Raw genomic sequence first — 13308 nt, forward strand, 5'->3', positions numbered from 1 at the left:
GAAGGTGAAGGTGTTTGTGGAAATGTGCAAAAGAAAAGAAGGAATAAACGGTGGAGGTGGGGTTGGGATACGTGGTTATGGGAAGATTCCTAGAAATGGTATGAATGCCTTATTTGACTTCTACCAACTCCTTTTTTTTCAATATTTAATTAACAAATTAATACTATTATCTTAATTATATTATCAATATTTTATATATTATAAAATTAAAATTAAAATTAAAATTAAAATTAAAATTCTTAATTTTAAAGTCTTGTACGTGAATAAACCTTCTTATTAGTATTTTAAATCGTGAATTAAAAATTCTCGTTTTATAACATTTTATTTGACAAATCAATAAAATTATTTGATTTGTTGTGTTTTAACGCAACGGAAAATTATTATAAAATATATTAGAAAACTATTTTTAAATTTGAAACTCAATAATATTATAGGTTGTTTGGAATTATACTTTTTTATGATTATGGTGTATATTTGATGTAGCACTTAGAATCCAAAATAGAATTACACGATCGATGATCCACACGCGAACATGTTTACATCTTCCACCCGATGCTAGTCTAAGAACTCTAGATTTATATGTATTTTATAGGGAAAAAAAGTTTCTTTTTTGTATAATTTCTAAAAAATTAAATTCTAAAAGATTCAATTAGTTGGAATTGATTTGGTCTAACCCTTTTAATTATATAACTTAAAGGGATAACTATAATCAATTAAAATAAAATAAAAATTATTTAATTATATTATTGTCTTTATTAATTTATTTATATTTAATATAAGTTAATTTATTAATTAAAAAATATTAAAGTTATTAGGTTGTTCTCGTAAATCACAGAGATTTTCGTTTGAACCTTCAACTATATATATATAATCTAAAAGTTTAATATAATTATACATATTTACATATAACACCCTATAATCATCATAATTACATTTTAACATATATTTTTTTGTAATTATCCTTCAAGAATAATTATATCAATAATCAAATTGATGTAATATGGGTTTTTTCAAATGGAAGTACAACATATTCTTTGTGTGTCACCCTATAGGTTTACATGTTCCTCGACGGTATCTCTGTATGATACGTGTTGTTGACATATAACAACCTACATGATTCTTATTACATATATCTATATTATCTTATAAAACATTTGACTAAAACTCTTAAAAACTCTTAAAAACTTTTAATTTTAATTAATTCATATTTTTTTTATCATGTTTTACATAATTTTGTTAGTAGATACACTTTTGATTAAAAAAAATCACAATTTGTATCAAATATCGCATGTTCACAATAATTCATTATCTTTTTACCAGTTTGATCTATTTTTTGGATCCATGTTTGAATCACATGTGATTAGTTTGATTTAAATATGATCTATTACGTATCATATATGACTCATTATGTGAATTATTATACATATCACATATAATAATATATGTCTAAATATAAATGATGTTTATCACATATAATAATATTTTCATTGCAAAAGGATCTATAATAATGTAAATATCGATAATCATACATGATTAAAAAAATATATCTACAATTATCACACACAACTAAAAAAAAATTTATAACTATCACATATGAATTGATCATAGATATCAGATCGGATATTTGATGAAAAATGTGATTTTCTATCATCAAAAGTGATCTAGAAAAAAGGTATAGAAAACTGGATAAAAAAATTATAAATTAAATAAATAAAAAATAAACAAATTTAGATTAAAAATGTATCCAATTTAAAATGGTAATTTTCCTGAATAATATAACATAACTTTCAAAAATCACCAAATTTTTTATTATAACATCTCTAACTTTTAGACTCTAATAAAATCAAACTCCATTTTACAATAAAAATGCGTTGGTGGGGAGTTGGGAGAAATTTGTTCAATTAAAATAAATTACATAATTTTTGGTTGTAAATACAATAAATTTTAATAATTTTACTTTTGATCTTGATTGTTTATAATCAATTGAATCGCTCCACGAAATTCGATTTCAAAACCCTAATGTAATTTATGTCATGGATTAGAGGAATTCAACTGAAAACAATTATTAGAAATACTGATCAACTTCAATGCAACACTAACCAACCAAATAGTCTTTGTATCGTAGTCTCTGACCTCCTAGAAGGTCAGAAGTTCAAACCTTATCAAAAATGAGAAGGGTGTGTAAATTTATTTATTACATTTAACGTATATAAATATTATATACTTCAAAAAAAACATCGAGGATTATATATTTCAAAAGTTGCAGCGTACATTTACTCACTCAAACACAATGCACATGATCTTGTTCAGGACATTGATAAGAAAATTTTCTTCATCCCGTCCTAATATTCCGCTTTCACATTAATTGTCATCTTTTCGACAACCGTCTTCAGCCTACTTCCCCCAAGTAAAATCCCGATACATAATGATACGCTTTTTAAACAAACATGCGGAAAAGTATATCGAAGAATTTAGATGATTTTCTATGACAACTTCTCCGAGATTTATTATTATTCTTCAATTTTATCTGAAACTACAAACATTAAACATTCAATAATTTAGATATTTGTGTAACGAATTTAACTCAAAAAGCCTCCCTAAAAGAAAGATGTACAATACATTACAAGTACAAAAGGTCCCAAAATAAATTATGGTGACTTTTCAACCCCTAAAAAGCATCCATCATTTTCAACATAACATTCATTTCATTTCACTTTTATCTCGTAAATATATATTCCCTCCACCACAATACAACATGTTGTTCAATAAAGCGACCATAGTACGATAAAGTTGAATGTAACGATACGTGCAAAACGACAAATCCAAACAAATAATTTAACCATGTGACAACAATTCCCCACAAGTAACCAACACTGTGTTCTAAACCCATGGACCCAGGCCATGTCTCCTAGGTCCGAGTACGAGGGTCCGTTTAGTACGCTGACAAAACTGGACTGATTAAGAAATTGTGAGAAGTTTATGAGTTTTAATTTGACATGACTATCAATCTTGGGAATTGGTTATCAAGTGTTTCAACATCCTCGAGGACCCAAATCGGGTGTTATTCGAGCACACCAAAAGGTCTATTAACCAACAAAAGGGACCTTAATTTGCTTCTGGGTGCGAAAGGATTATTTCATAGTCTTATGGTCCAAAAGAGAACATGCCTGGCTACAATTTATAAGAAACTGTGGCTAATGACCAATACATACAAATCGTAACAAAAACCGGTTGTAAATAACTTGATACCAAATTCTCTACGATTCTTTATCACTGTTTTGTCTCATTCTGAGAAGAAAGAACCAGGGTTACCTCAGTCCAGTTGGCTTGTTAATTCTCCATTTTCATCTTCAAGATCAAGTTCCTGTTCCACAGCTTTAACCTGGAAAACAAGCGAGATCAACTAATCAAGACCAAACTCCAGAAAAGAATGGGATCCAAGTGCATGAAAGAAAAGACTAGATCAACTCGATATCTGTATGTTTGGTGCATATTAAGTTCATATAAGATTTTAAGAGCCAGTTTGCTAGCAGCTTAATGAACTTAATGGGACTCGGAGTTTATTAGGTCGATTATACATGACTGTTTGGTAGTGGCTTAATGATATAGAAAGTGGCTTATTTAGCAAGCTTTTAGGGGGAGCTTTATGTAGAAAGCAAAGTTTTTCCAAACCTGCTCCTCAGTTAAAAGAAACGCTCATTCCTCAATGGGAAAACCTTCCAAACAAAAACCCTCCCAATCTTTATGGACAGATTAATCCACAGACAGCTTTATGCCTTTATCCATACAGGACTCGATGAAAAACCAACCAAACAGGCCCTAAGAGTGGTATATGCCGTATATGTTAGAAGTTGCAATGCATAATGGCAGAGGATAATAAGTCAATAACTGAAGAATAAATGGGCAGCGGAGTTCAATGAATGTGACCTCGGGTACATAATGCATCAGCATATTTTCGATGCCTGATTTCAGAGTGACAGATGAGCTGGGGCAGCCACTACATGCTCCTTGCATTTTTAGCTTGACAACTCCAGATTCTCTGACAATGACAGGTGAAAATTTTAGATAGGTTTTAATGGATCTCAATCTATGCATCCGTATACATATAGTCAGATGGTGGAAGCATACGGATCAAATCCAATGTACTCGATATCCCCACCGTCATCCTGCACAGCAGGTCGTATACGAGTTTCCAACAGTTCTTTGATCATTGCAACAATTTCAGAGTCATCCTGCAACACGGGGAAACATCATGACATAGGACTGATAACTGTAAAGAGTCAATATACATGTAAGATGATTATTGAACAAGCTAAAAGAGTTTAGCTACTCTAATTTACTGAGAAAGCTTGTGGTTTTGCTTCTTTTCTTTTTTTCTTAGAGATTTTTTTTTATTGATTAGCGGTCTGATTGTGTCTCCAACACGGCATGAAAAGCGATCCGAAGTTGGGATCTCACACTTGTTTCAAACACTAACGATCATTTGGCAATACCTTGGGGGTTTTGTTTCTACACACACACACACACACATATATATAGAGAGAGAGGAAGGATCGTGTGATAATAGGAGTTAAGGTGAGAAGCATAAGAAGGGATATGGACCGTTGATCACTTTTAATCTCCCCACCCCCCACCCCACCCCACCCCATCCCATGATACGGGAATTGATCTGGTGCATCTCATTAGTGTTGATCTTCAATTAGGATTGATCCAAGGGTGGAGATACCCTTCTCACCGCAACTCCCATTCTCACCGAAACCCAACCCTATATATATCCTTGCAATTAGCAAACAGCACAATACATGCATACAGTTTACATAGTCATGTAATAGCTACAAAGGTTCATGCTCATTCACCACCAAAACTCGTTCTACAAAAAATTGAGAACCTCTAGCCATCAGCACATAGCCCAGCATTTTACACGAAGAACAATAACCAAATGGTGGTTGCTTCTAAACTGTCCCTATAGCATGAATCAAGCATCAATCAGATAATTATCTACTTAGGACCTTCTAGCTTCTTATAAGATGTAGCACTACCAGTAATACATTTAATTTCAGGTGGTTTGCTGATCCCTAAAATCAAATTTGATCAATTATAATCAAAGTTAATTTGATAAAATGGGCAGGCATGATCTGTAGAAGATAAAGCTGATATTGTACATCTTGAATTAATTTGCAATACATTTTTCCTTCTCTTTTTTCATTTTTTTCCCTTTTCTTTATGTTGCCCACTGGCAAATCTTCATATGCTTATGCCTTCACTATGCTAGTATTGCTATTACACTTCACAATTTTCACTAATTTAAGTGAGTACACATTACTACACCTTTATCTACACAAGGAGAACAAATTTGTAATGTTTATAGTTTATTATCAAAATGGACGTCGCCTACTCTGTTTTTATGCATGCAATAGTCATCTACAGAAGATGGAAAACCATCAAATGACTTAACTAGTTATCTCATTGCTCCAACATTCAATGGATGAAAACAGACTTAGTAACAAGATGGACGACAAAAGATGGTAAGGTGGATACCAATAAAATCAACAAAAAATTTATGACTAAAGATAGTAAAGTGTATGCCAGCAAAATCAACAAAATATTTATGTAGAAGTTAATAGATTTTAATTAGACCAATCAACATGAACAGCTCATGAGAGAGGCGATGCACACTAGTAGAAACAAGGAGGGAACGAGAAGACACATAAAGAACGAACAGCACCGGGATGGCTCACAAACTAAAGTGAAGACAATCAAGAAACAAAGGAAAATAAGACGAGCAAAATTGAGTAATTGACAACCTCCACCTATGATCGATCTTAGTTGATACAACCCCACCCTCAATAAGGAACTACCTTGCAAACATTACTAGACGATCACAGGCCACATTCGGAATGCTTCATTAATGATACATAGTCCAAAGATCGAAGTTGTTAAAAGCACACTAAAGCGTAGCTATGCTCTTAGGCTCATAAGGCTCAAGGTCTCGGACTTTTTACAAGTCGAGGCTCGGCATATTCACGAGGCTCAATAAGGCACGGCGCTTTGGCTGAGGCGCCTTGTGGGCCTAGGTGCGCCTCATAAAGAGTTACTAAATACCTAGTTAAACCCTAAGATTAAATAAGTTTCTCATCTTCTCGTCTCCTAGACTTCTTTAAAAAGTGTTATTAAATAGATGGCATAAGCCGAACCCTAATATCAAATACCCAGTCCTTAGAACTTCAAGCCCCCTTCTCAATAAATACCTAGACTTAAAAACTTCTCCTTCACGGCTCACGCTTTAAACCCTTCTGCCTCTATCCGAGTACTATTGGTTGATGCATTGGAGGCTTGTACTTGCTGCATATTTGAGTTGTGCATAACTTTGTGTGTATACATATACTAATAAGATGCGCCTTGCATTCCTTAGGCCCGCGCCTTGCATTCCTTAGGCCCGCGCCTCGCGCTAGGCCCCGAGACCCCTTTGCGCCTAAGTGTCCCTTGAGCCTTTAACAGCTTTTGATCAATGCCATGAAACACCAAAGAGGTTAAAAGGGAATGAGAATGGTCAGTTCAGAAAATATTTGTAAAGTATAAGTATATATGAACAGCCAATTATGAAGAAAAAAACGAGCGTAAGTCTAGAATCAACTGATTATCACTTTAGCTGGGTAAAAAAAATGCATAAAGAATGTATAATCTATCATCAAAGAGACCAATATAAGCATGGTAGAGTTACATATACATCAAACTGCAACGTCTGCTGGTGAGTGATCTAATATAGCATCTATATCACCAACTCAATGGTGCTCCTAGAAGCAAGGAGGAGGAGGTGAGTATATGTTCTTGAAGAACAGATCTGTCATTCCCTACATCCAAACTCCAGTAATAACCTTACCCAGTCTCCAAACGAAGCCTCTCAAGTCTCAGTGACAACTGTATGGAGCAATTTAACATAAGTTACTCAACTATACTGAAGGTGCCTACTACCTGCTAGTTGCTACATGATACTCCTATCTCTACCTCAATCACCATATGGCGATCTATACTGAGAAAAAAGAATTTGCTTCCATGACCTCTATTGCATGTTTTTGCACCATAATTGCTCAATATTTCAAATCTGCAAGTCTATCTCAAGCGGGAAGAAGAAATAGTAACAGACCATAATGACACTATATGTGGCCATCACCAGAAAGAAATGAGAGAAAACTTGAGGCTATAATATGACCTCAACCCTTGCTCCCAAAAAGGTTTCCACCTTTTCCTTGCTTAACCAGAAATAAATAACCCTAATCAATCCGTTGGTTGATTTGAACTAATGTAGCTTTTTAGCTTGTTTCAAGGTGCTAGTTTTCAAAGTGAACTTCCAAGCTGGTAATGAGCCAAAAGATCCTATTGTCTATGCATTAGCCTTATTGCAAACAAAGCAGGAAGGCAGAGCTCTGGCTTTTGAGAAACAAAGTGGTGAAACTAATGATTTCAAGGGCAAGATTGTCAGACAGAAACAAACACAACTAGAAAGTAACGGTCTAGGTTCCTCGATTTTCCATGATATTAATGCCTATATTAGAATTGATTGATGCATGTACKAACAATTCACTAAGGGACACATAAAGCAAAGATGCTAGGATGCTTATCACTATTCTGATCAATATTCACAAGAACTGGGGAAAGAAACATCTAAGGTGAGATTAGAAAAGAGGAAGTTTAATTACTTCATGAATAGCTGTATCCTTGGAAGCTGCAGTCGCCGAGTCCAGAAATAGGGGATTCCCAGATGAGTAGAAGTCCATAATTGCAGCAAATATTTCAGGTTTTAGGAAGTCCCAGGAAGCATCTTCTGACTTTGTTACAGTTACAAAATCTGAACCATAGAAAACACGAGTAATTCCTGCACAACAGCAGAGCATGTTAATTCAACCAATTGATAATATTCCTCTAATCAACAAACACTTCATCTAATTCGGTTAAGGTGGATCTACTTACAAGTTAGAGCCATAGCATATATGAAGATAATATATGTATTAGCATACCAGTTAGAATAGTCCAACTTAAGTTGTGATTTACATGTTAAATCTGTTTGATTAATAGCCCTTTCTCCAGAGTGTACCAAGCCTTAAGCTGAGCATACTTATCAGCTAAGCTATTTGCATCTTGGGTCAAACGTCGACTCTGGCAATTGTTATATGAAAACCATGTGCAGATAATGTTAAAAAAGCACCGGTGCATTCTTGCAGCAAGTTGCTGTTCGTTTCAAATAAACAAGTCACTTTATCCGTTCCTTAATTCACTCAGGTAAGAAAACACTAGTAGTAATTATTTGAGAAAATAATTATTCAGATAGAGCTTTACTAGTTATCACCATCCTTTTATAAACGCCATGTCATCCCACACAGGACCCTGTAAAGATTGTGTCCAAGGAAAACCATCCGTAGGAGTAGGACATACAAGAATAAATGCAGAACAAATTTTTACACTGCAAAAGTGTGTTCTCTGGAGTTGAGATTCTTACCAACCCACACACACACACACACACACACATATATATATATATTGCTAATTTTTCGGGAATTTTAGACCAAGCTTCTGATAAACTTTGATTTTCGGCTATGTAGTTCAAAATTATCTCAGAATGTAGAGACTCGTTATAATGTCTGTACTCCTGGATCCACCTAAGTAACTATTGCATACCAGCCATAATATGTTCAAGAATATAGGGTGCAATCGAGCATAACAAATAAGAAGTGCCAGCTAATCCAAGATAACACTGGGGATGGAATACAAAGAAACAAATGTGAAATGGGAAATATTTGGAAGAATCCTAGGGTCAATCCATTCACCATTTCTTGCTTTATGATTTTCAAATTTTCATATGAATTAGGTGAACTTTAAAAAGTTTGTAGTTCCTGGAGAAAATTCAGAAACTGAAGAAGAAAAAATTTAAAATAAGAAAACAAATCGACACATATGCCTTATATCTTACGAGCTTGGCATATAAAAAGGACAAAGTAAAAGTGAATCTAAGTAATAGAACAAAACATTACAACTGATTGTCATTAAGTTATGCCACGGTTATACAAAACCTTCAGCCATGAAGGTAAGCAACAACATAACACATAGTTAATCTCACCATCAATTCCATAGAGGGCCTTCGCCAATGGGGAATTCATAGCCGTACGGGCATTTGGGAAGTCTGCGCTCCCAACCTCCATCACTGGCTTCCCAGGATAAAACATCAATGATAAAGGATTAGGAGTAGATTGTGTTTGGATAAACATGGTCCTCCTCTGCCCTGTCCAAATTAATGTCAGAACATACCCATTTGAAAGACTATATGTGCTTACATAGCAAAAGCAAATTATTACTGCATGGTAAAACCATGTAACAAGATAATACATAGATTCCATATCAAATAGTAGGCTTATCAGAATTACACTCACAGACAGAAGGGACATCTTAACACTTTAATAAAATGCCCACAAAAAAATTTAAACATACAAAACAATATAGTTGTAATAATTATGGTTTGGAGAAACCCCCACTAAACCACTTTTTGAAGGGAGTGTTCCTCTTTTCCCCTTAATGACTATTCAACCAAGGGGATAACAGTTCCAATGTTTAACAACCTAACTAGAAGGATAATCTGAAAGGATTCCTGATACCAGTATGATATAATGGTAACAACTCTTTCCATGTTCCTGTGGTTCTTGGAGACTCACCCAACATGTCTACAATATCTTCCTTACTATTCTCCTTGGTCATTTAATGATCTGTAATTAAGAAAATTATCTTTTTTTCCTTTTCATCCCTGGCAAGTGGTTGGCTAATTTTTTATCATGCACACCAAGGCATGAGTTAATCACTTTGAAAGCCTAATCTGTGCTTTCTCCTGACCTAGCCATAGAGTCCTATCTTTTAGATTCTACCAAAAGTCTTCAACTTCAAAAAGATCTGCTTGTAACAAGAAAATGCATCACCGGTCTCAAAACTTTTTTGTCAGCAATGATGTCACATAAACTTAAACCAATCAGTACTGTAGATTGATACTTAGACGGACCTTATTCAAGGACGTTTAGATTTACCTAGCTTATTGTTCACTTATCTACTGTGAACAACTTTACACATCAATATACTCCTTATACCAGTGTTCAAAGTTGCAACAAAGCACCTGGAACCAATTATCCAGCATGATTTACCATGAACTGCTGTAATCATCAACAAATTCCTACTTGTTTGAGGTTCAAATGGAAAAATGGATTATTTTCAGATAGTTCTTCTCAGTGCATAGAGTAAAACTCTCCCCCAACTATAAAGTATTTTCCGTTATTTGCATTTATTACATGAAGCTCTGTATCAAAGCTGAAGCTGTGATCAATACCTAACCCATCCATCAAATCCTAAAAACAGCTATCAACAAAAGTAAAAAACATTTAAATATGACGAGATAAAGATACATCATGTTTTCAATAGTCACTGCAAATACACTAATACTGCATGCCTTCAAAGTATTCCTTCTTGTCTTTGCACTCAAATTATGAAATTATAAAAGCAGTTGCCAAAGTAATTATCCCCATTGGTCAAAAATTTGTAGCATGACATCTTGGATTGCGAAGTTACATTGGTGAACTTAGAAATCTGTCGTCTTCTTCCATGTGCTATACTTGCTACTTTCTATGAAACATCCATCTTCCATTAGCAATAAGCAAATTCTCATTAATGACCTATCTCGACACAAGAACATCTACCAGAGTGGACCCTAGCCTCATAACCTGTAGAGAATCATTTATGAAGGACATCTGTCTTAATCTAGATGAAAGATTTGCTTAATGTTGTCTACTACATGTGGGTTCTGGAAGCTTTATGACTTCTATCAAGGCATGGTTTGATTTCTTCTCCCGTTCCCCCAAATCCCCTTCTCCTCTTATGACGTCTTGTCCCCTATCCAATTCTTATTGTATTGCTAGTCCTTGTGCATTCCCCCAAACTCCCTTCCTGTCTTATGATGTTTTCTCTAATCCAATTCTTCTTGTATAGCTAATCCTTGAGACGAAGATGGTATAATAATAATGACAATGTCCAGTAATGTTAGTATGAAGTTAAAGAGCAGCAGCACCTAGAGCTGAACAAGTGTGTTGGCATACTCCGCTCATGATCCCAAAGACAACATGGTATGCTACAACTAAGTATCTTCTATTGATACCAATTTCCAGCATCTAATTCACTCGTAAGCCTGTAATTTAAGGAGCCTATTCCCTTCCTGTGAACCAGGTATGAAGGATTGCCTCTACAGTGAAAAACACTTCAAATCCATGACAATTTCATGTTTGAAAACAGGAGATTAGCTGTACAAGACTACAGGTAAATACAAGATAGAATGTGGATCGTTTAATAAACTTGAGATCTAAGAGCACACTGTTTCCTTGGTGAATTCGTTTATACCAGTAGCTGATTGACATCTTTGCAGTGTGATTCAGTTGTTTTTGTTCTTACACAAGCCTTCTTTATCCTTCTCTCAAAAGTCATCACATGTTTATAAAGTTTATTATGATCTCGAGCCATATATGCTTCATGCTGGCGAAAGATGATTACAATACAGACTAAACTTCATTAGAAGTTTCCGCAGTATGGCTTATGAAGTTTCCTTATCATTTCAACAAGCAAGACTTCAACAGTGAATTCTTCAATAACAATGGTGTATATAATCACACAGCAAAATTCTTAGAATATAACTATATCATAACTATATGTTTTAAACTTCAAAACAACTAAATCCTAATTGTGTAATTCTAGTTCTTCTTTTCTTATAAGCTTGATATAAACTCCAACACAGTTATTTATCTTAACTTAAACTTCTTTATCATAATCATCTACTATAAATAGGAGAGAATCATTCAAAAGGTACTTTAGTCAAATACATGATGCATTACTCAAGTTGGGAAAATACATTCAGAAGCAAGTTTTCTTTTTGGTGGACAAGTACCAGTGATTTTAAGTAATTTATGGCACCCAATGATAAAAAAATCTCCTTTTAGTTTTTACTTATTGGGATAAAGCTCAATCATTTTGAGATAGGGTAACTGAATTTAACTTCATTTTGAATTCTAGCTCATGTCTCCTAGTTGCCAGAGAGAAAGGACAATATCATATTAAAAAATCTGAACATCAATAAGTAAGAGGAAAAAAACAGGAAGAATGAGATCATAAAAATCAATTTACAACATTAATATATAAGAGAATGTCATTCACATATAATTCAGCATAAACGTAAATTGGGATAAACTAACCTGCGAAATTGACTAAACCAGATGACGCATACGAAGATGGGACAACTGGTCTTGAAGTCGATGATGTGAAATGAGAGAAAACATTATTCGAAGAAGAAATGGATAACAGACGGCGAGAAGCATGCCGTGCAGCACCGGTATCAACGTAGGGTTTCAATCTCCGGCAAAGATGGGCTCGTTGCCCTGCTATCAGTCTGGGCAAACCCCTCATCACGACCGCGAAAATTCCTTCGTATTGATCTTTCAATCTAAGAAGAAATTATCGTTGAACAATTGATTTCATAAATAGATTTTCTTTCTGCGCGGTTGTTTATGAAGCTGCAATGGCGGTGGCGTATTGCGACATTTTTAGCGGAATCTTTGTTTATTCCCATTTTGTCCTTCCTCCTTTTTATGGCCTCGGCCAAGTTGGAAATCGACCCAAAGTTCTAGATACCTCCATTAATTTCACTAATCTTAGAAAACAACTAGAAAAATCTACGGTTATTTTTTAGGACCGAAACCGGTAATTTTTAAAAGAAATTCCTAAATAGCCGATCTTTATAACAACGTATTTGTATAAAACCTATTTCTTAGATAAAATCGAGTCTACGTCGCGCATTTATGTAAACTCTGACTAAAATGATAATTCATGTGCGATAAGTGATAAAGAGGATAGGGGTGCAGAGAAATCTTATCCGATGAATATTTACCAAATTTAAGACGCTTACCAATAATTTATTTTGATGATTGAGAATGTTATATGACAAGGTAATTAATGAATTTTGTCTGTAAGTGTCAAGTAGACATTTCTTACACATTAATTTTTTATTTTGTCATGTCACTTACCAAACCCTTGGCGTGACATCTAAACTGAGACAATGTGATATTGAGAGTGAAACAAGGACGAATACAAAAATAGGTGGAACAAAAATTATGAATGCGAGACAAAACTAATAAATTATCGAAGGGTAATATCAAATTAAACCCTTAAAAATTTATGGAGGTTTTTTTATCCGCCTACCTCATTTGTACTTGTCTAGTCTGTCGAGCATGCATATGC

At 34.3% G+C, this 13308-nt stretch overlaps 1 protein-coding gene across 1 annotated transcript; it reads right to left on the reverse strand.

Moving 5' to 3' along the window:
- Positions 1–3086: 3086 nt before the first annotated feature.
- Positions 3087–12624, reverse strand: LOC112511927 (nifU-like protein 4, mitochondrial). Its single transcript, XM_025117708.1, has 6 exons — positions 12267–12624; positions 9113–9274; positions 7698–7873; positions 4129–4232; positions 3928–4039; positions 3087–3382 (listed from the first exon to the last, which is right to left on the reverse strand). The coding sequence occupies exons 1-6, from the start codon at positions 12475–12477 to the stop codon at positions 3314–3316; spliced, it is 834 nt and encodes a 277-aa protein (XP_024973476.1). The 5' UTR covers positions 12478–12624; the 3' UTR covers positions 3087–3313.
- Positions 12625–13308: the final 684 nt, after the last annotated feature.

Source organism: Cynara cardunculus, assembly GCF_001531365.2.
Source record: "Cynara cardunculus var. scolymus isolate 2C chromosome LG 1, CcrdV1, whole genome shotgun sequence".
NCBI lineage: Eukaryota > Viridiplantae > Streptophyta > Magnoliopsida > Asterales > Asteraceae > Cynara > Cynara cardunculus.